Below are 24,155 nucleotides of genomic sequence, written 5' to 3'. Positions count from 1 at the left end.
CTGGTTAAATGCTTGAGGTGCAGCTATCTAAGATATTAACTTGGGTTTTAGAGGATTTTATTTGTAATCCAACTGTGAAAATAATGAGCCAGCAAGACACGCTGCCTCCACGGGCCATTATTATCCAAACTATTGTCTGTCTAGGCTAAACTGCTTTTCTCTCTTAGGGGCTGGGATGACGAGACATGAATAGCTCATCAATGGGTTACTAATGAATGAGATGAAGGGAGTTAGGACACACTCCGGGTTTACGTCAGCTGACAATTCTGATGGGCCCACAAAATGGCCCTGATTCTTGAGGAATAAGAGCCAACATCTCACGGTCTTTGGTTGATTTATTCAACTTAGACATTGATCAATTTCTGCCTATGGAGTCGGAAAGTCAAAATGAGCCACAAATAACTTAATACTATTTCTAGCAAATTCTTTTAATGCTAAGTAAAAAGAGCAGGATATTAAAAGAGAAAGTGAAAGTGAAAGTCACTCAGTCATGTCTGACTTTTTGCGACCCCACAGACTATACAGCCCATGGAGTTCTCCAGGCCAGAATACTGGAGTGGGTAGCCTTTCCCTTCTCCAGGGGATCTTCCCAACCCAGGGATCAAACCCAGGTCTCCCACATTGCAGGTGGATTCTTTACCAGCTGAACCACAAGGGAAGCATTAAAAGAGAAGGATATTAATTGCTGTTGACAGCCGTATCTCAAACTTGCACAAAATAGGCATAGGAAATAAAAGGAAATGATAAAAGTGTTAGCAGTGGATCCCTGTATGAGGAAGTTACACAGATGATTAAATATTTATCCATTTTACAAATTTTCTAAAATGAGGATGTAATGGGCAAAACAACCATGGTTAGAAAATATGAAGACATCTCACTTGTTTCTGTGCTGTGCTGGGCTCAGTCGTGTCTGACTCTTTGCGACCCCATGGACTATACAGCCCACCAGTCTCCTCCGTCCATGGGGTTCTTCAGGCGAGACTACTGGAGTGGGTTGCCATTTCCTCCTCCAGGGGATCTTCCTGACCCAGGGATTGAACCCATGTCTCCTGCATTGTAGGTGGATTCTTTCCTGACTGAGCCATCAGAGAAGCCCCTTTAAATCTACAGAGGCTTCCCTAACTTCCTGTGCCTGGTACTAGTTCCTCCAGATTTTTAATTTGTTTTGCTATTATTGCTGTGTATATGATCCTGTGTGCTGTGACCAGTTAGTTAAATCCCCATCTCTCTCTCACTAGCCTGACTCCCTTTCAAGCAGGGACCATCCCATCTACCTTTTCATTTCTGGTACTTCACACTATTCCTGGTAAACAAAAGAAATGTTTGTTGTTTCAAATAAAGCATTTAGTTACTAAAAAGAATATGGCAAGGGTCTGCTTGTTGCCAAGGAGCTTTATAATTTTTCCTGAATTGTAGGGCTGAGTTTGCAAACAAAGGGAAAGACAGTAGATGAAACTAGTGTCTTCCCAAATTAGTGATAATGCTTTAGCAATAAAATAGAAATAGGAAAGAACTGTATAGGCAACTTAGAGAAAGGATGCGTACATTGTTTTGTTTTTATTTTTTATTTTCAATCTTTTTTTTTTTTTGGCCTTGCCCTGTGTGGGATCTTAGTTCCCTCACCAGGGTTTGAACCCGAGCTCCCTGCACTGGAAGGGTGGAATCTTTACCACTGGACCACAAGGGAAATTCTGCTTTGTTTTTAAAAAATGTTTAATCTTTTATTTTTTTCCATTTATTTTTATTAGTTGGAGGCTAATTACTTTACAATATTGTAGTGGTTTTTGCCATACATTGATATGAATCAGCCATGGATTTACATGTGTTTCCCATCCTGAACCCCCCTCCCACCTCCCCAGGACACCAGCCCCAAGCACTTGTCTCATGCATCCAACCTGGACTGGTGATCTATGGCAAACAGGGACTTTTGCCCTGCCCAAGGAGATCATGCTCTTTCTGAGACACTGCATTTGAAATTGGGGAGTTAAATAGATTGAGATGAATAACCATTGAAGGACAGTACGGACACCATAGGATAAAAGCCATGGAAGACTCAGAAAGCCCAGCTTATTCTCTGGACAAGAGAAGGCAACAGAACTTCAGTGAGATCTGTTTTGTGGCTAAAAATCATAATTGCAAGTTCAAACTTGAGTCACAAAAGCCAGCCTAAAAATATAGTGAATTGTATGCTTTGGCATAGGTATGCTACAGCAAAACCGGAGTTCCTTGGAAAATATCTTAGTGGTATATTAGGATCAACTCCAAACCTCAAAAGTTAGATCTGAGGTGTTCTGTGTGCAGCTGTGGGTCCTTCCCTCACATTAAATGTGTGTGTCTAGGCTCACCCCGTGGATTAGCTTGCTTTCAAGTGCTAGAGTAGGACCCTACTTAGAAAGAACAAAGGGGAAGAAGTGGTACATGAAGATGTGCACAATTTAACTTTAACAATCATCATGACTACAAAGAGGAAGGATCATTTATTAATTCATCCTAATTGTGCAAGTGCCTTTAAAAGAGAGACACAGCCAAGAGAATGATCTTCCAAAAGTCATGGTACAAGTGATGCATGATTTGGAAAGACTCCCTGCAAGGTAACTATAGAGAAGAGGGGCGCCCAGCATGTCAGGAATTAGGAGGCCACAATAAAGTGGGTGAGAGAAGACAGACAATATGCTGGAACATTTTTTTAAACAGTTTGTATTCCAAGGAGATGCAAAGAATTCTGTGGATGAGTCAGCCTGGAAATAATGGGAAAGAAGAGTCTACGAGGTTCATAGGAGCAAAGGCTTAATAATGCCCCAGAGGAAATTATCTAGCAAAAAGCAAATGCCAGTGCATTTGTTTGATAACATCCATTAGTGCAAACTGTCTGGCAGAGACCAGCAACAGGCATAAAAATATCTTGATTTTAAAAGCCGCATGGAAAAATTGGAGGAGCTCTTCAAAGAGTAGGACTGGGTGGCGAGACTAAGATCAAACACTAACTATAACCTGCGTTTGGTAATGCTTGATATATTTTGTTATTTAAAGCAGGGCCCAAAGGAAGGAACAAAGACAGATGGACAGGGAGGAACTTGAAGCAGAAAGAATCAAGGAATGAACTGAGAAACAAATGATGACACAAGAAAGAGGAGCCTGAGGCCAGACTGAACTGACCTGGGGCAAGGGCTAGCATCAATAAAATGAAAGTTCCTAAAGTTCTGTGTGTGTGTGTGACAAATATTAAAGTGCTATTTTTGTCTTGGTTAATATTTCCAAAAAAATACTATAAAAGGAGATCTGGAAAAATATACCACAGCCATCTAAATACTGCTAAAGCAATGTAATTTGTCATAATTAAAAACTGAAATCAGCCAAATGGTCCACAACAGGAGGATGGTAAATTACACTGTGGTATGTCTATGACCTGGATATTATGCAGCCTCTAGCAATTATATGCAGTCACATAAAATATACTCATGAAAGAGCCCTCAGTGAACCAGCTGTTTTATACAGTATGAATGAAAGAACTAAAGTAAGCCTAAATATGTCCTTAAAACAGATTTTCTTAATTATATTTGTAAAGTTCTTTGGATTTTCAGGTAAAAGATGCCCCTGAACTTTAATTTTAGCTTTGGCTATTTTTTATTACTAGGAGCCTCACAGGGCACTAAGCCATCTCCAAAGGAAAGTAAAAGCAAGTACTTTCCTTGCCTATAGCTAGGAGGCTTTATAAAACTCCTAATAAAATACTGCAGAGGGAACGATGCTATCTGGAGAGGCTCTCTGCAGTTCACTTATCACCATCCTTGGCCAGTGTTTCAAGAAATCATCAAGCAAATACCAAGTATAATGTCTATAGAGAGAACTTATCTATAGTACCCTCACATGAAGGCCACTGCCAAGCCTTGATGTATCCGTTTATGACTTGTTCTAGAGATGGTCAAGCATCTCTAAGGAAAGCGAATCCCACTTGAAGGCTTCAGCTGGGGCCACCAGAGTGCACTTTCTGCAGGCCTGTTCTCCTACCGATCAATTTGCGTGAGAGCATTTCAAGCCCATTCACTCCCCTTGGAGTGTGTGCATCTATTTAAGTATCTTGTTCCTTTTTGTCACTTCTCTGTCACTTTGGGATTATTAAACTCATTCCTCTAAGGCATGATTTCTTTTGTGTTTCTAATAAATAGTTCTTAGCATCGCATTGTTTTCTGACCAAATGAATTGTTTTATATCTTGGTGGTATCTGTTTTCTACTTTAGTTACTTAAATACCCTGAGAATTTTAAAAGGCAGGATTTCTAAGAGAAGAATATTTCTCTAAGGCAGAATTTAACTTATATTTTTAGGACACTTATGTAGATGCAAAAACACTAAAGAAGCTTTAAGCAACTTTAAGATATTTTATTGAAGTATTTAAATTTGTTTAATTTGAATTGTATAAAAAGAATCTAGAGAAGGACTAGAGTTCTATGAGAATCACCCAGGCAGTTTTCCAACTACACCTGTTGACATTCTACCCTAGGTTCTAGAAGTTTGGAGGTTTCTGCCACAGTCTCTTCTTGTCAGCAAAAAATAAAGGAAAATGAAACCTGCCTTTGGCTTCCTGCCCACTCCTGACTATATTCTGGCTGCTGATCCCTTCATGATCATCCAGAAGACATTTTTAAGAGTTTATTATTTTAATTAAAATAGCACTTGTAAAAGCGGGGATGATTCTGAATATTCCAGGTCTGCTGTTAACAAAAACCTGACCTTGGAGCTACATGGTCCAACTGTGCATCATGAGGTTCTAGGTCACGGAGCCTTAGTTTGGTATGAAGAGGATGGGAAAACAGTGCTCATTTCACAAGACAGAATGTTTCCAAGGAGAAAGGTTATACAAAACCAATCAGGGTGCTGGTTCTTTCTTCCTGAACCCCAGCAGTGTTTGGGCAGACTGACCTTGCAGGGCTAGGCCAAGCAGGTTGGAACCAGAGAGGCCCCAGTCAAAAGCAGGCAGCTAGCCACTCACCGGCAGGGCAAGATCCGGACGATATCGTTGGGCTTGTACCCCTCAATACAAACGGCACAGTTGTCAAAATCAGGCTCCGTTTCCTGCAACAGAGAAAGCACAGATGAGCCTGCTTTGCAAGCTTCAACTTCTGTAAACACACAAGTAACAAGCCAAAGGAGAGTTTGCCTGGAGCAGGGCTTTCAACTGTCTCAAAGCTGGCTGTCTTAATCCATAATTTATTATGCACTGGTTTAGTTTCTATTCCTTCCAACCTCCACTTTTTGTTTCCTGGTTCCACGGCAAGAGCTTTGATGAGGAAATCATTTTTTAATGTACCATTACTAATCATGCTACTTATTATAATCAGAGGTGACAACGCAAAGTCTCAAGGATGAGAGAAATACTCTTCATGGAGACTCATCAAAATGATATTTAATCTATCATTCCTTGGGAATCTAATGTATACAACTCTAAAATAGTGGTTCCAGCTTTCTTTTCAAATACTTACATCTCTTTCAACACCCTGTAATACATTACTTATGTAACAGTCCTTGTTCTTTTATTATTCTGTTTGAGGAGAAAAAAAGTACTGAAAAAATATGCTTTAAACTTAGTGATGCTTTTAAAATGAGTTTTATCCTATTAAGCTCAAAGGTATTTTTATATAGCTGAAAACCAGTAGCACCTAATTAGTGAGACAAATCAATTATTCACACTAGAGACAACACCTCAAATACAAGTGGCTGTGAATCTCTTACAGTGGCTCAAGCAGCCCCACATTCATGGACTGCAATCCACTGCTCTAAAATTTCTCCTGGGGGAAAAAACTCTCCTGGGGAGAACAGAGGTCTTTAGAGGCCTGTGGGCCCAGACCAGCTTGCACTGTGGTCCTTCCTTAGGATATGCTTCTGCTTTTGGCTTTATGTCATCATCCTACAGCTAGAGAGTTCTAGAATGACTGTACTGGAATAAGTTCTGCTGTCATAACTTTGGGGTTCTGGAAACTTGGTTTCAGGGGGACTAAATATGCTTCTTGCATTTTTTTTTTATTGTTGTTTAGTTGCTAAATAGTGTCTGACTCTTTGTGACCCCATGGACTGTAGCCCGCCAGGCTCCTCTATTCATGGAATTCTCCAGGCAAGAATACTGAAGTGAGTTGCCATTTCCTTCTCCAGTGGATCTTCCTGACCCAGGGACTGAGCCCACATCTGCATTAGTATGTGGATTCTTTACCACTGAGCCACCAGCATTAACTGCAGACTTAAGTGGAATACATCACTCAGCACCTAACACTGCTTTTTGTGCAAGGATTCATGGAAAAATTTTCTTAAGTCATAATTCCAGAAACAGTCATTTCATTTTTATCTAGTGGGACACTGGAATAAGGTACTTAGATTTGTTTGAATATTGAATATTTTTTCCTTTGCATTGGCTGCCATAAAGCCCCAACCTAAATTTCGGACCCATGTCTATTTTTCATTTCAGGTAACGAATCTATGTACTATTTCATCCTGGTTTTATCTACTTTTCCTAAACTTACTTTTTAATTTCTCATATTTTTTCTTCAATGACTTTACGGTCCCATGGTATGCACTTTACAAACTGCCTTAAATTATATTTAATAATGGTGGGTATAATAACAGATGCTTATAGGAAAACTATTAGCATGTATTTCCCTTCCTCATCTTCTTATCTACATTGGTTGCTAGGAAACTCAGAAGCTTTAAATAGCTCCTCACCGAAAAGAAAAGACTTTGCCAACAAAGGTCCACATAGTCAAAGCTATGGTTTTTCCACCAGTCATGTGAGAGTTGGACATAAAGAAGGCTGAGCACCAAAGAATTGATGTTTCTGGACTGTGGGGTTGGGGAACACTCTTGAGAGTCCCTTGGACAGCAAGGAGATCAAACAAATCAGTCCCAAAGGAAATCAACCCTGAATATTCACTGGAAGAACTGATGCTGAAACTGAAGCTCCAATATTTTGGCCACCTGATGCAAAGAACCAACTCATTGGAAAAGACCCTGATGCTGGGAAAGATTGAGGGCAGGAGGGAAAGGGAGTGACAGAGGATGATTTGGTTGGACAGCATCACCACCAACTCAGTGGTCATGAGTTTGAGCAAACTCCAGGAGACAGTGAGGGACAGGGAAGCCTGGCATGCTTCAGTCCACTGGGTCGCAAACAGTCAGACATGACTTTAGAAACTGAACAATAGCAACAACAAAAAGAAAAAAGGCTGTTACCTTGTCACCCTTCTTGATGGTCCTGACCTGAAGCTTGCTGATTGCTTTCTTTGCAGCATCTCCCAGTCGACGCTGAAAAACCAAAAGCTGCTCGTTAGTAATAAAGACTTGTCATTCTTAACTTCTTGTCTGATAGCATTCAGTAAACCAGGGCAGCTATCTCTGAAATCATGCACAAGTGGTAGGAATGTTAACGAAGATGGGTGGAGGAGATGGGGCAGTGACCTCTGTGCAAAGCGGCTTGGCTCACTGTGGTCTATTAAAGAGTTCAGTCATCGAGAGAAGCTCTTCATGCCTGATGTTAAGCAAACGGAAGATGACGTGGGAAGATTTTGTCCCACAGTGACTCCAGTGCAGGTCGTATCCATGCAGAGAAGGAAAAAAGTTCCATAATTTGCCACACTCTAGCCACTCAGTTTGTGACATGGAGATAGCCAGTCTGGAGTAGTTGGAATAGTTTTCATCTTTTGTTCAAAATCAGGGTTTATTGCTTTCATATTCCTTTCAATTTGGAATTTTAAGCAGTTTGCTTTGCTATATATCAATCTAGACTTATATTTGGTTTGTACTGCTCTATCTAGCATCATTGACTCAATGGACATGAATCTGAGCAAACTCCAGGAGATAGTGAAAGACAGGGAAGCCTGGCGTGCTGCAGCCCATGGGGTCATAGAGACACAACTTAAGTGACTGAACAACAACAAATTCTATCCCATCACTTTCTTACATGCCAATTTCACCTCCAATGTGTGTGTGAGTATACATATAGTGAAACTGAAGTCGCTCAGTCGTGTCTGACTCTTTGCGACCCTATGGACTGTAGCCTCTGTCCATGGGATTTTCCAGGCAAGAGTACTGGAGTGGGCTGCCATTTCCTTCTCCAGAGGATCTTCCCAACCCAGGGATTGAACCTGGGCCTCCCACAATGTAGGCAGATGCTTTACCATCTGAGGCACCAGGGAAGTCCATATACATAAAGGAAAATACATAAATCATACATATACAGTTTAGCAAATAATTAAAACGCAAACACCTGAGTAACTACCATCACTCATGTTAAGAAACAATGTATTATGTAGTCCTTTTTTTTTAATAGAGAATGTTACTATCCTAATGACCCCTGCAGTAATGCAATAATAGAGCAAATTTGGAAGAGTGGCAGAAGGAGAAGATGGGGAGAGAATTATGTTTTAATCTTTCAAGGAAAAAAATTAGTTTGCTTGTGTGCTTGTGAATTTTCCATATGTTGTTATCTTCTTAGGCATGTGTACTTCTAGTTTGTGACAGATGTGCATTTGCAGCAGTGAAACATACTTGAAGGACTAAGATAAATGGGGCAAACATTTAAACAGAATAATCACTTGTTTTCACTAACTTTGTTCCTTTTGAAATAACAGTCAAGCTTCTCTCTTTTCTTTAAAGTAGCACATACTACCCTGGTGACTCAGTGGTAAAGAATCTGCCTGCAAGAGCAGAAAATGTGGGTTCAATCCCTGGGTCAGGAAGACCCCCTGGAGGAGGAAATGGCTACCCACTCCAGTACTCTTGCCTGGGAGATCCCATGGACAGAGGAGCCTGGCGGGCTACAGTCCATGGGGTCGCAAAGAGTCGGACACGACTGAGCGACTGAGCATGTACTGAACAGTTAGCGTAGCCTAAGTACCATGCTAAAACTTTATATACAATATCAGCTTTCCCTTACAACAACCCCATGAGAAAAACAGTATTTTATAGAATGAACTGGGACTTAAGTAAACTGTTTACTATCACAGAGTTAGGACAGGTAAGCGAAACTTACATACATGTCTTTTGAGGAGAAAAAGGATCATATTTTGGCAGAGATTGATGAAGGATATAAAGTCTGCACTTTCAGGGGAAGAAGAGATGATCTAGATAGCTGGAAAATGTGGAAAACCAGCTTCTGAAAAATAGACGATAACTCAGGGACCTGGGAGAACTAGGCTTTGCTTTGTTTTTCTATAGGAGTTCTGGACTAACAAAATAAAAGGAAAAGCACCGTAAAGTTTTAAAAAATGCTATGACCATTTGCAGGTAGCCAAATCTTGTCAATATAAGCATGTTTCCATTTCTTCTTAAGTGTCATGAAAATCAGGGATACTGACTTCTGAACGAAAACCATTGTCTCATTTTCAACAATTTTCAAACAGCTAGTTTGAGTTTCTAAAATGCAAACTAATCAGAGAAAGACATAAACATTCTTAATAAAATGGCCCAAATAAGGTAGTTGTTACTTTGGTAGTTGATCTCTTAAATCTTTGGGTTTTTAACTGCACTGAGTATAAGTGAGTGGGAAGTCTATAGGCTGTGCTCAAACCAAGTCTTACACATAGTCTGAAGAGAGAATCTAGAGACTGAAACCCAAAGTCCATCACAAAACAGACTCTTTCCTTTGTGGTTCTCAGAAATGCAGAGTGATATGATGCCGACAGAGCAGACGTAGGGACCACCTCAGGTTTGTGTGGGCCTTTTGTTTCAGGTAAGGATTACTCTCCCTTCTCCAGGGGGCTCCTACAGATTTTCTCTAACCCAACCAGATTCAAATCATATTACACTTTTCATTAAAAATTGTCAGGAGTTGAGACATCTTGGTAATTTGACGTACTCATCAATTTGATTGAAAAAGGTAAAAGAAAGTATTTACCAAGGTTATTGGTTCCTTGACAACAATGAAGATAAACAGCTTTATGGAAAATAAACACAGAACCATTTATTAGAAAACTAAAGTCTGACATAAATACCAACAAGGATGGTAAACAATGACAGACTCCAATTCAACTCCAGATGTATAATTTAGTTAGCTCCTACGTACTTACGAAACCGAGAAAAAGACATTCCCCTCTTGTCCTTCTCTCATTATAAAGAGAAATGCAGTCAAGGTGAGAAAAAACTAGGAATAAGTATGCCAAAACACAGCATCAAACGAGTTTATGTTACTCCTATTTCATTTGGTTGAATAAATCTGTATTATGTGCTTAGTCACTCAGTCGTGTCTAACTCTTTGCAATCCCATGGACTGTAGCCCTCCAGGATGCTCTGTCCATGGGATTTTCCAGGCAAGAATACAGGAGTGGGTTGCCATTCCCTTCTCCAGGAGATCTTCCTGACCTAGGGATCGAATCCAGGTGTCCCGCATGGCAGGCAGATTCTTTACCATCTGAGCCATCAGGGAAGCCCTAATTCCGTAATGTAACTGCCCCCCCCCCCCTTTTTTCCCTGACTATGTTTTACAGTCATTGATTATTATCATTACTGCCTTAACCAAGAAGAAAAATAACTAGGTGTTTTCATGTTCTAGGTGAAGAGAGGACATCATAGACATAAACAGAATCGTCCCAGCCGTGTGAAGGCTTGCGTGGCCACGGCTGACTCTGACACTTCCTCACTTGCTCTCCTACATGATAATGATCCTTCCAGGTCTGCTGGATGGGACAGAGATCATTGCACAGCCAGTCCAATCAATTTCTATGATGTAGATCACCCCTCCATCTGGCTAGAGAGATAGATAAAAGATGCAGACTATTTTGGCAGCCACGGTGACCCCACAAGGTGATGGCTTACAGTTGCTTATGCACACATGCCATAGGGTAAAATCATCACCATTTTTTAAAGTTAATTACTTAATTTTGGCTGTACTGGGTCTTCATTGCTGCGCATGGGCTTTCTCTAGTTGTGGCCAGAGGGGACTGCTCTTCATTGCGGTGTGTGGGCTTCCTTCTGCGGGGGCTGCTCTTGCGGCAGAGCATCGACTCTAGAGTACAAGGGCTTCAGTAGTTATGATGCATGGGCTTAGATGCCCCTCGGCATGTGGAATCTTCCTGGATCAGGGATTGAACTGTGTCCCCTGCATTGACATGCGGATTCTTAACCACCGGATGACCAGGGAAGTCCCAGGGTTCTTTTTTATTGGAAGAGTTGTAGAGGAAATGGCAATTGTTGGGAGTTAGGAAACTCAGCTTTTGCTCCTGTTTCTGTTACTCACTGTGTGACTTAGGCCAAGTCACTTAAATAGTCTAGGCCTTAGCTCCCCTTATTAGTAACCTTCACTATGTAAAGTTACACTGTTTCCAGCTTTATCAGCTCATCACTGTCATCCATACAGAACAGAACTGGGAGGCAAAGATCCCTTGAGACCTGAATTATGGAAACATAGCAAATCAATGGCTAATGATCTCACGGAATACTTGCTCTGTGTCCCCTGAGGGCTCTGAGCTTCCTCCAGCGCAACATCAATCAGAGACCATTTTGGTTCCTGTTCTTTACGAGACAGAAGCATCACCACCTACAGACCCTCCTTTGATGGCAGATACCTGCCCCACTTCTATCCCCTCCCCTTTCTCTTTCCCTGTGAAGTCCAAGTTTGTTTTAAATTCCACTACTTCGTTGGTTCCAACAAAACTTCAGCACCAAGATGTGCAAAAGAAACCCAAGGGACATGGACCATGCACCTGCAAATACTAGAAGAAGGCATTCTCAGGGAGAGGGAACTCTTTCAAGAAAGCTTGGCTGAATGCCATCACCTAACCTCAGGTAAAACAATACAACACAGGTCTGGTCTCCTTGGGTTGGCCTCAGAGGCAATACTGTTTATGAAAAATAAAAAAGAACCTGATTTGGTGTATCTGATCTGCCCATATCTGAAGAAGCTGCTATCTACTAGGAGTCCCTTGCTTCTCAGAATGCAGATTCAATTCTTGTGTCTGAGGTGGGATATCCTCGGAGACAGTGAGACAAAGTCCCAGAACATGGCCCAAGGCAGGCTCACTGGCCACAAAGATGGCAGGAATGCTGCCCACTGCCTTTGGTTTACCACCAAAGGGTTTCTACAAGGGGCTTCTCAGGTGGTACTAGTGGTAAAGAACCTGCCTGCCAATGCAGAAGACGTAAGAGACTTGGGTTCCATCCCTGGTTCTGGAAGATTCCTTGGAGGAGGGCATGGCAACCCACTCCAGCATTCTTGCCTGGAGAATCACATGGACAGAGGAGCTCGGCAGGCTATAGTCCACAGGGTTGCAAAAGAGTCAGACACGCCTGAAGCAACTTAGCACACAGCACTCAGGGTTTCTATTAGCAGGGTAAGAATGAGTGGATAGCAGCCAAAGTGGCACACCTGAGAAATGAGGTACCCAGCGCTTCTTAACATCCTGGTGGAAGGAGAGGGCGGCCTATGGTGCAGACTGGTGCTCAGGATCAAGAGTATTGGATCTGGCTCCCCAGCTCAAGGTTCAAAAAGAGGTCCCAGGACACAGAGGTCATTAGTTGGTAGAATGAAGAAGAACCCTTAGCATCCTCTGTGAAGCTCCCCGAGGTGGAGAATCTCAAAATAGATATGACAAAGGACTTAGCAACTAATCTTTATTTCCAAAGCCCCAAAGAGCCAATCTTCACATAGTAGCATGGTCGGGTGTTCCTCATGTTCCTGCTGTGACTGACAGAGGGGTCGGCGATCCTCCTCGGGGGTCAGGGTTCCTCAGGACCTATACTGCAGAGGGAGCTTGGTCATGGGAAGCCGCCCTGCCTTGAAATAAAAAACCTGCTTGTGTGTCCTTGGGGAAAACAAAATCACTTAACATCGCTCTCTCTCAAATTCATTACATCTAGTGTCCCCTTAAAATTCTAAAAACTATGATTGGGAGTTTGGGCTTGACATAGACACGCTGCTATATTTAAAATGGATAATCAGCAAGGCCCTAAGTATAGCACAGGGAACTCTGCTCAGGGTTATGTGGCAGCCTGGGTGGGAGGGGAGTTTGGGGGAGAATGGATCGTGTATATGTATGGCCGAGTCCCTTCTCTGTTCCCCTGAAACTATCACAACATTATAATAAAAAGTTTTTAAAAAATAAAACGGATAACCAACAAGGACCTACCATATAGCACCAGGAACTCTGTTCGATATTGTGTAATAACCTAAGTGGGAAAGGAACTTGACAAATAACAGATAACTGAACCATGCGGCTGTACACCTACAACCAACACAACATTGTTAATCAACTATACTCCAATATAAACTAAAAATAGAAACTATGATCCTGATATCAGGCAGTCAGTTCTCAAACAGATGAGTAGAATGGCCAGGTATCTGATGCCTCCAGTCCTTATACGTGTGGTTTCTCATCTGCAGCCCTTGTGGGAATGCGGGCTCTCAGGGCTGATCTGAGAGGTATCTGGGCAATGCGGCTATGAGTCCACCCTGGTGACATCAGGGTGCTACTTCCTTAAAGTGCCGATCCAGGGCCATCACGAGGACTTGTGAGGAGAGACAGGCCTAGCATTTAAGAGTCGCCTTGGCATGTGTTAAACAGTAAGCAGATTTTTTTTTTAATGATATAGGACCTTTCATACTGTTACTGGGGTTCTCCATGCGGAGAGTGGGTGGTGGGCTGCATCTCCCCTTCCCACACCATCGTGCCACCTTTACTCAAGTGTTTGCACACTTTATAGGTGTGACGGAAAAGGCTTCTTGTGCCTCCGCACCATTTCCTCACTTCCCCTCACCTGGTTCTGCCTGGCTGGCTGGACCACTGTGCCTGTATCTGTGATTTACATCCAGTTCCTGACTCCCAAGATTGCTAAGCTCTCCCTACACTGGACTATCCTCCTGTCTCCTGACCCTGCCCTGCCCAAGTCTCTGATTCTGCTTTGCTCCAAAACCAGAGTTAGACAGCAAACACTATTCATCCTTACATGGTTCCAGCTCCTAACACATCAGCCTTGGTAGTATCCTAGATCCTCACTTAGCTGTCTGAGAGGGTCCCATTTATGTCTGGGTCTATGTTTGATTATGTAGCAGTATAACTTTGGGCTTGGTAGGAGCTGAGACTCTGTTGGCTGCAATGTGACATTATGAAAAGCAGCCCACCTAAGGGTCCCGTGTGTGCTCCGAGCCAACCTGTAACCTAACCCTCATGTGACGTTTTCATGGGCCCTCCCGGGCCAGAGGGCTTGTTCAGGAATGGAGTACAGGAGTGAGTGAGCTCTGTGGATAGGGAGCCTGGAACAGACGCTGGACTCAGGCATCCACAGGCTGGCTGACGGCAAGGTCCCCAAGCAGCCTGGCCCCGGAGAAAAGAGGACAGAGCTTCATCAAAGATAAGCGATATGAGTGAAAGCCAGAGCAGAGCAGTGACCCTGAGCCACGGAGAACTGGATCCAGAGGGAGCATGAGGTTGGACGTGGTCTCTGCTAACCATCACCCTTGCTTCAACTCCGTAAGAGAGCCTGCAGGGCAGGGGAAGGTACAGGGCAAGGAGGAAATGGTTTCAAACAGTGACAAGAACTGGGAAGAAAATAAAACAAATACATAAAGTAATATGATGGAGGGAGAAAGACTGGGGCGCAAGTGTATACCCAGCTGTCTTCAGGCCTCTTCTCTGGCCTGCCCATTTCCAGGAGGCATCTCTACACAGATAACTCTTATAACGCCACCTCCAACTCTTCTCTCCTAAATTCTCAGCTTGTATATCAAATACCTACCAGGCATCTCCATCTAATAGGCTTCTTTCTTATGTTTATTTAGTATCTGCTTGCTTTTAAAAATCAAAGTATAGTTGATTTACAATGTTGTGTTGGCTTCTGCAGTTTATTATCTCCATACCCCGTTTCTGGTTTCTCTGGCCCCTCTGGACCTCTTTTTCTGCTTTTTGCTATTTCAGTTAATGTTGCAGGAACTGACCTAATTGCACCCTTGATTCTTCTGTTTCCCTCACACATAAGATGACCATATGATTATTATCTAAACTGGAACACTTGTGAGAAGAAAATGGGGGGGTTATTAATAATTAGGTTAGTATGCACGTGTGTGCCAAGTAGCTTCAGTCCTGTCTGACTCTTTGCAACCCCATGGACTGTCGCTCACTAGGCTCTCTGTCCGTGGGATTCTCCAGGCAAGAATACTGGAGTGGTTGCCATGTCCTCCTCCAGGGCATCTTTCCCACCCAGGGACTGAACCTTTGTCTCTTCCGTATCCTGCAGTGGCAAGTGGGATCTTTATCACTGTGCCACCTGGGAAGCACAAAGCTAGGATAGCAGGTATAAACTAGGATAGCTGGTTTATATGCTACATCAAATCCACAGAATTTCAAAATATTGCCCTAATTTGATGCCCATGTGGCTTCTCCATCTCGCTCACTCCAGTCCAAACCCATCACCTGTTATCCCGATTCCTGCACAGTCCTCCAAGTGGGCTTATATCTGTGTTCACGTGTATTTCCTGTTGATGCCACTATAATGTATTGCCATGTGAAGGCAGAGTCCTTGTGTATGTATAATAATAAATGTGGAAAGGAACTTTTCTTATTTATAGACACAGAAACTTCTGGAAGCATAGAAATGGAAGTGCTAAGGCTTGTTTCCTCTGGGGAGAGCTAGAGGGAGGGAAGTTGACAAAGAGTCTGAAGCGGGGGTGGTGAACACTTACTTTTAAATGAACACTTTTATTTTTGCCTTTTTCTAAAAACAGTGTGCACACTGTTATTGTGAATTAAAACACACTGTTGCATGGGAAGGTATTTTCCAAGAATGCCAGGTTTTTTTCTCTGTAGTCTATTGATATGTCCTCCTTTCCCCATAACTCTGGAAAAATAATTCCATTTTATTTCAAACTGTGTCACCTGGGACACACAGCCCCTATCCAGACTTAACTATATGTGAGTTATGTAAGAACTTGCCTATTTAAATTTGGGAGGGAAATACTATTTTCTAAGAGATGCTTTACCCATTAAAGACAACCCAGGCTGGGGTTCTTTTGAGCATGAGCCACCCATTCTCCTTGACCGGCCCTGCAATAAACCTTTTTGTATTCCAAAAAATGTAAACTTGTTAACAACTCTCTGATAACCTACATGCATTTTTTTTTCATTGGGTCCTTGCATCAAGCCTGTGGGGATGACCTATGGTCATTCCCAGTTTACATGTGAGGAAATCCAGGCACAGAGAGGTAACGACCCAAACAAGATCACACCACTAGAAACTGCCAGAGCAAAGACTGCAGTCCAGACCCATCTGACTACAAAGCTGTGTCTTTAACTATCACCACACACTAACCATCTTGGTACAGCTTCTTTAGGAAACATGCCACACCAGTCAAATCTCCCTCTCTGTTTTAAGTGGGGGCCCTAATCCTCTACATCCTCTTCTTAAAGACGCTACAGTGACATTACTACCATAAAGAACATCTAGCAAATCTTACTCCATGGGAAGCAGCAATGAAATGATCTGAAAGGGCTAACAATCATGTAAGATGATGGTGACTTTCCTCTAAGTGTGACCTGCACCAAGCTGGGCAGAGACTGAGGTGTGCTGCTGGCTAATCCAAGTTCAGTCTCTCAATTACATACCGGAATGGCTAGATACTTCACCCATGTAACATTAATGCCTTTGATAGTCCATTTTAGACTGTGAGTCAGCATCTAACCTGAGAGTTACTCCTTCTGGAAGGGCCAATAATGCGTCAATAAAAATAAATGACTTCAGTTTACCTGATGCTTACTAAAGCTATAGCTTATATAGCTATAACTTTCTGTTGACTGGAATGAAGCACTCCCCATCAAAAGAGAAATATTTGTCTAAGGGAAATTAAAGATCCTTATTTCATTCATAAAAGGGCTAAAGTATGATGTCTATTTTGATCAAGAAATAGTGCTTTCAGCATGATCCAAATTCACAGAGTGAACCAAAGGTAACATCCTGTAATTCAAGGAAAGCTAATAAAAAGGGAGCAGAGTGAAAACTTAAACCTCATCCACTTCATGCCTTCCATTCTAATTTACTTTTCACATATGTCACAGAGTGCGCACATGTCAAGATAGAAATGTGATCTATACCTACCTGCACAAAGAGAGCTAGCATAGGAAACAGTTACTCAACTAATTCAAGACTAAACGTTCCAACCTTGCCTCAACTTCCCAAAGACTGCTTGGATTATCTCCAGACTCAAAAAGATAGGAGTACCATCTTATCATTGTTGGATCAGCTGGAAAGTATCTTTGTGATAACTGATTTATATTTGTACTGGTTCTTCAAATGTAACCTTTAGGAACCAGTGGGAACTGAACTTATTTTTTGTTCCATATCTAGTTTCACTGCCTTGTGTCTAACTGGTAATGCATCCACTTAAATTCAAGAATATTTAGTAAAAGTATCAAAGTTGGAACTGTATGTAATGGTTATGGAATTTATATGATGGTAATAATGATACAATTCATTGAGAGCTCTGTAAGTGAGTAATTATGCTCAGGGACCTTAAAATATAAGACACATTAAGCCATTTAATCCTCACTATAACTAAAAAAAGAAAGCATATTCCTGTTTAGTTTAGAAAACTAAAGAATAAAGTAACTTGCTCACTTTTGTTAAGGGGTAGAACCTGACTACTATGTAGCTACTCAAAATCACGTTTTAGATATCACTTAATGATGGAGGAAATGCTCATCATTTAATTAAAAAAAACCACACAAATTTAAATGTCTAACGTGTATCTGTATCTCAAGCATACATAACACACATATGACAACAATTTACTGATATATGTATACATATGGAATTAAAAGTCTGGAAGGTAATGTTTGTAATTGTTAACAAGTCAGTAGGGTGATGGGTGATTTGTTTTCTTTTAGTATTTTTCTGATTGCCAAAATTTTTAGAACAAATATGCATCATTTTGAGAGCCAGAAAAAGCAATAAAAATGTTTAAAAAATTGTTCCAGGTTCTATAGAAAATTTAAACAGATGAGTTTTCATAAAATAAATAGAAAGTCAAAGAGCTGTCCTCCTAAAACAACTTTGAATTTATTGGCTTATCAAAAAATATAAAACACGTTAGTGAAGTAAAAGTCGCTCAGCTGTGTCCAACTCTTTGTGACCCCATGGCCTATACAGTTTATGGAATTCTCCAGGCCAGAATACTGGAGTGGATAGTTCTTCCCTTCTCCAGTTGGACCTTCCCAACCCATGGATTGAACCCAGGTCTCCTGCATTGCAGGTGGATTCTTTACCAGTTGAACCACAAGGGAAGCCCAAGAATACTGGAGTGGGTAGTCTATCCCTTCTCCAGGGGATCTTCCCAACCCATGGATCGAACCCAGGTCTCCCGCATTGTAGGTGGATTCTTTATCAGTTGAGCCACAAGGGAAGCCCAAGAAAACTGGAGTGAGTAGCCTATCCCTTCTCTAGGGGATCTTCCCAACCCAGGAATTGAACCGGGGTCTCCTGCACTGCAGGCAGATTCTTTACCAACTATCAGGGAAGCCCTATAATACATTAAGGATCAGCTAATTCTAGCACTCTTTAAAATGTTCTAGAATTAGACCATCCTACAGGACTTTCCATGATGATGAAAATGTCCTATCTATGCCCTGCCATCCAGAAGCCACTGGAAATGTAGCTAGTATGACTGTGGAACACAAATTTAAATTTAATTTTATTACAATTAATTTAAATTTAAATAGTCACACATGGTTATCGACTGCCATGTTGGACACTACAACCCAACTACAGAAAATGGAGCAAAATTTCCAAATTCTTCTTATAAAATCAGCAGCACTATTGCCTAAACATGATAAAATGTAAACTGTGACTTCTCTGGTGGCGCAGTGGATAAGAATCCTCCTGCCAATGCAGGGTACATGGGTTCGATCCCTGGTCTGGAAAGATCCCTTATGCCACAAAGAAACTAAGCCTGGACATCACAAATACTGAGCCAGTGCTCTAGAGCCCATGAGTTGCAATCATTGAGCTTGCCTGCTGCAACTACTGAAGCCGGTGCTCCTAGAGCTGTGCTCCACAACAAGACAAGCCACCACAATGAGAAGCCTGCAGTGAGAGTGCTGCAACAGAGGGGCGCCCAGCTAACTGCAACTAGAGAAAGTCTGCACAAAGCAACGAAGACCCAGCAGTCTCATAAATAAATACACATTTAAAAAGTAAACTGCAGGCAAATTCCACATGTGAATATCAAGGTAACAGGTAAATAATGTACTAAATAAGGTATGCACGAAACAATTCAGCACACATTAGAAGATTAGCTATGTGCTGGAAATTCAAGACGGCTCAATATTGGGAAATCCATTAATTTAAACTACAATTAATATTAAAAGGTCAAAAGGGAAAAGTCAGAACTATCGCTGTTGAAAGGCATTTGTTAAAATTAGAAATACATTCCTGATTAAAACTCTGAATGAAAGAGGACTATGTTTACATTTACATAACATGTTAAATATATATCTCAACCTAGAAGACTGCATGGGGAAAGAATAAAATTGAGAAATGATAAAAACAATCCATTAAATTCAGAATGCTCCCATAAATACTGAATGAAGAGTAGTATGCTCACTATTACCATTATTACTTTAGTTGGCTCTAGACGCACAAGTCAGTGAAGTCAGACAACAGAAGGAAAAAGGTTGAAAATTTGAAAGAAGTAATAAATCATCAATTGACTCCATATTATTAGTGTAATTCTGGTAAACTAATTCAAACAATTACAAACACTATAATGTACTGGTTAAGGGCATATGTTCTGAAGCTGTGATATTGGTTCATTTGCTGTCTATTAAACAATAACTAGCTGTGTGACCTTGGGCTAGTTATTTAAACTTTCTGTTTCCTTCTCTGTAAAATGGGGACAATAAAATTATCCACTATAAGGTTCTAAGAAGATTATGTATGTAAATATACAGAGAGCTCATATAACATGCCCGTATTTAATATATACTATATAATATCACTGTTAATATTAAGATAATAAATTTTAAATAAATTATTGAATACATAAATTACTAAATTATAATAATGTGCAAAATCCTTCCCATATTAAAAAGGTTTCATTTATAATTGCAACACACTGAACTAGGAATAAACATTTCTTATGTGCAAGATTAAATGAGGATATTTAAAATGCTATTAGGGAATAAAAAGAATAGTTGAATAAAGGGAAAACATATATCATTCTTAGATAGGAAGATTCAACATCATTAGATTATAGATTCCTTCTAAATTATTCTATAAATTAAAAAACTAGCTTGAAGTGATTCTAAATTCATATAAAGATACACATGAAAAAAGTGAAGACAGAGCAATAAAAGAAGATTAGCATGAACAGATATGAGGCATATTATGGTGCTAAAATATTCAAAATAGTATGGTATCAGAATGTGAAGAGACAGATTAAAGCTACATTTTATAGAGCATAGAAACAGAATCAAATACATATGGAGCTTTAATATATGCTAAATGGGGGAGGTTCTGCATATGAGAAGGAAAAGATTAATTATTCAATAAACACCAGTTACAAAAACCAGTAGGCAATCTGAAAAAAAAAATAATGTTGGCTCTATACTTGATTCTTTAAATCAAAATAAGTTCTCTGTAGATTAGAGTTTTAATTGTGAAAGGGAAAAAAAAAGCAGTGGATGAGATATTGTTTTTCTATAATCTTGGACTATGGAAGATCTTATTATATAAAACTTGGGAGCTATTAAAAATCGGTAGATTCAGTTATGTAATACCCCCAAATTTCTGCATGGCCCCAAACCCCAAAGATACATCAGAGACAATGATAAGTTTAGAGGAAAAACATGGAATCTGTAGCAGTCCCACAAAAAGTTAACCACTCTGACCAGTAAAGAGCTTATACACATCAGTCAATGTGACCAACAACTCAACCGAAAAGTGGTCTAATAATATAAGCAGATACTTCATCGGAAAAAAACTAACTTTTTCTATTTAATGGAACTTGGATCAGAAACATGTGATACCATTTTTATCTTATTAAATCACAAACAATGAAAAAAGCCATAACATTTATATGGTGAGGATACTGGAAACAGTGTTTGTTATTAGTATATCGTTGTATGTGTTCGTATTTGTTGTTTAGTCCCTAAGTCGTGTCCGACTCTTTGTGACCCCATGCACTATAGCTCACCAGGCTCCTTGGCCACGGGATTTTTCAGGCAAGAATACTGAAATGGCTTGCCATTTCCTGCTCCAGGGGATTTTCCTGGCCCTGGGATCAAACCCGAGTCTCCTTCATTGGCAGGCGGATTCTTCATCACTGAGCCACCAGGGAAGCCCCATATGTTAGTATAAGCAGTGTTAATATACTACTGCATGAATGTTGTTTATATTAGTATCAGTATTACTATATTGCTGGTTCATGTATAAATGGGTTCAACCTTTCTGGCAGACAATTTGGCAGTATCTAAATAGTTTGAAGGCTTTCCTGGTGGCTCAGACGGTAAAGAATGCTCCTACAATGTGGGAGACCTGGATTCGATCCCTGGGTTGGGAAGATCCCCTGAAGAAGGGAATGGCAACCCAGTCCAGTATTCTTGCCTGGAGAATGCCATGGACAGAGGAGCCTGGTGGGCTACAGTCCAGGGGGTCGCAGAGAGTCGGACATGACTGAGCGGCTAAGCACAGCACATTATAGTTTAAAATACACCTACCATTGCCCTAGCTATAAAACTTCCAGAATTTACCATACAGATATACTCACAAATGGGCTGTGTCACATGCATGTTTGTGTGTGTGTGCGCTTCGTTTTGTTTTTCGGTAAGGGAAAACACATTCATTGATAGGAGCTGGCTAAATAAATATAGTATATGCAGAAAATAAAACATTATACAGGTATACCTCATTTTACTGTGCTTCACAGATATTGTGTATTTTATAAATTGAGGGCTTGTGGCAACCCTGCATTGAGCAAGTCTATCAGTGCCATTTTTCTGACAGCATTTGCTCTTTGTATCTCTGGGTTATATTTTGGAAATTCTCACAATACTGCAAGAGTCTATTATTACTATATTTGTCATGGTGTTATGTGGTCGGTAATCTTTGATGTTATTATTGCAAAAAGATTATGATGTGCTGAAGATTCAGATAATGGTTAGCATTTTAGGCAGTATTTAAAATTAAGGTATGTACACTTTTTTGGATATAATGTTATGACTACAGTATAGTGTAAACATAATTTTATGTGCATTGGGAAACCAAAAAATTCCTGTCGACTTGCTTTACTGAGATATTTGCTTCATTGCAGCAGTCAGGGATCAAACCCAGAGTATCTCCAAGGTCTGCCTATACAGTCATTAGAAATGAGAAGACAGCTTGGATTGAGTGTTGATAGGAATTAATCTCTAGGATGAAGTGAGAAATATTGGTACAGATTTATATGTGCTCTTATTTGTTTAAACACACACACATATACACACACACAGGTGTTTGAAGCACATAAGATTCCTTGTGTGAGAAGATATTCCAGAGAGAAAAACTGCATAACTGAGGGACAGACATGGGAATGTAAATACTTTTCATTGTGTACCATGTTGGGCTTCTCAGGCAGCTCAAATATCAAAGAAATCTGCCTGCAATGAGGGAGACCTGGGTTATACCTTTTGCATTTTATACTAAGAGTATGCTTTACCTGTTTCAAAATTTATTGCTTTTAAAATATTTTTATTTATCTATCCTTGTTTCTTTCTGTTCTCAAGGAGGAAATTCTGGCTCTTTCCACATTATGTTGATACAACTGGCATAATCTTAGCTCCTGTCTTCTTCCCCCCCTTTATTTTGTGTCTGGTGGTTTAGTTGCCAAGTCATGTCTGATTCTTGCAACCCCATGGACTACAGCCAGCCAGGCTCCTCTGTCCATGGGATTTCCCAGGCAATAATACTGGAGTGGGTTGCCATTTCCTTCTCCAGGGGATCTTCCCAACTCAGGGATCAAACCCCAGTCTCCTGCATTGTAGGTTGATTCTTCACCAACTGAGCCACTGTCTAAACAGTAAATAACTGTCCCACAAATGAGCAACAGGAATGTGGGACAAAGTATCTCCATGTTACAGAACAATGTTAGCAAGACATTAAAATATGTATACCTGGAAAAGCTCTGAAGAACTCTGCAGTAAATGTTAACAGTGTTTATCTTGAGTAGGGGCATCGTAGGTATGTCTGGTTTTGGTCATGATATTTTCTGTGAGCTCCGAAGTTTACACAATAATGTCTTACTTTGGTAATAATTTTTCAAGTTTTTTCTTTTATAACTTTCTGCTACTCACCTGGTTCCTGTCCCTGGCATTTGCATATCGAAACCTCTGGATATAATAGAAGACCAGCCAGGCAAGGGAAATGATCATGAGGACGATGAAGGAGATGGATACAAACACAACCGAGGTACGGCTCACGTATTTCTGCAAGTTCCGGGTCCCAATGGTGATGTACATTGTCACAGTGATGTTTCTCTCCAGCAGGCTTACTATCTCCCTCCCTTTGGGCTCAGGAATCATTATTGCCACGATGTCTTCCACACCTGTTGTGAGAGGACAAGTGTAAGGGGATGAGAGAAAGAGAAGGTCACAGTAAAGTGTCTGAACAAAATAACACGCACCAAACAAATCATGATACTTCTTTCAATGAGTCTGTGCCAGACCAAATAGCCAGGTCTAATTCTCAGATCTAACAGCCAGAAGTGGAGTTGAATTTTCCTTTCTTCAGCTACTGTGGGATGCTGCTGTCTTATATATGAGAAAAGAACCTAAAACAAACTCATGTTTTTGGTACCAGCGAGGTCATGATCCTGCTCCTTTCTAGCTCCCAAAGGTGTTGTTGGCCCTGGTCTAGGAAAGATGGACCCTCCCAACCAGCCCAGTTTACAGTTCTATGTTGCATTTCACAGTCCCTCCACAGAGGGGAAAAGGCACTTTGTGCCCCATGGCAAAGGATAAAATACTCAATTTTACACCATCTGTCCGTGAGTTCTCTTCTTCCCCTTCACAGACACGAGGAGCACTCAGTTACAGACTTCTATTAATCATTTCCAAGACAGGCTTCTCCTACAATATCCAAAGCAATCACAAAGCAGATTTTTCTTTTTATTATAATTGATTTATTATATTATATTAATTTTAGGTACATAGCACAGTG

At 40.8% G+C, this 24,155-nt stretch overlaps 1 protein-coding gene across 1 annotated transcript in view; it reads right to left on the bottom strand.

The window, feature by feature from the left end:
• Positions 1–24,155, bottom strand: part of RNF150 (ring finger protein 150) — a 263,130-nt gene that overhangs the window by 82,517 nt on the left and 156,458 nt on the right. Inside the window, exons 2-4 of the mRNA XM_043485779.1 lie at positions 23,291–23,541; positions 7,218–7,289; positions 4,990–5,072 (exon numbers count right to left, since the gene is read on the bottom strand). Coding sequence (XP_043341714.1) covers positions 4,990–5,072; positions 7,218–7,289; positions 23,291–23,541 — 406 coding nt within the window. The remainder of the gene's footprint in view (positions 1–4,989; positions 5,073–7,217; positions 7,290–23,290; positions 23,542–24,155) is intronic.

This window comes from Cervus canadensis, chromosome 1, assembly GCF_019320065.1.
Source record: "Cervus canadensis isolate Bull #8, Minnesota chromosome 1, ASM1932006v1, whole genome shotgun sequence".
Taxonomy (NCBI): Eukaryota; Metazoa; Chordata; class Mammalia; order Artiodactyla; family Cervidae; genus Cervus; species Cervus canadensis.
The sequence above is the reverse complement of the archived record's forward strand: the minus strand, read 5'-3'. Positions and strand labels throughout refer to the sequence as shown.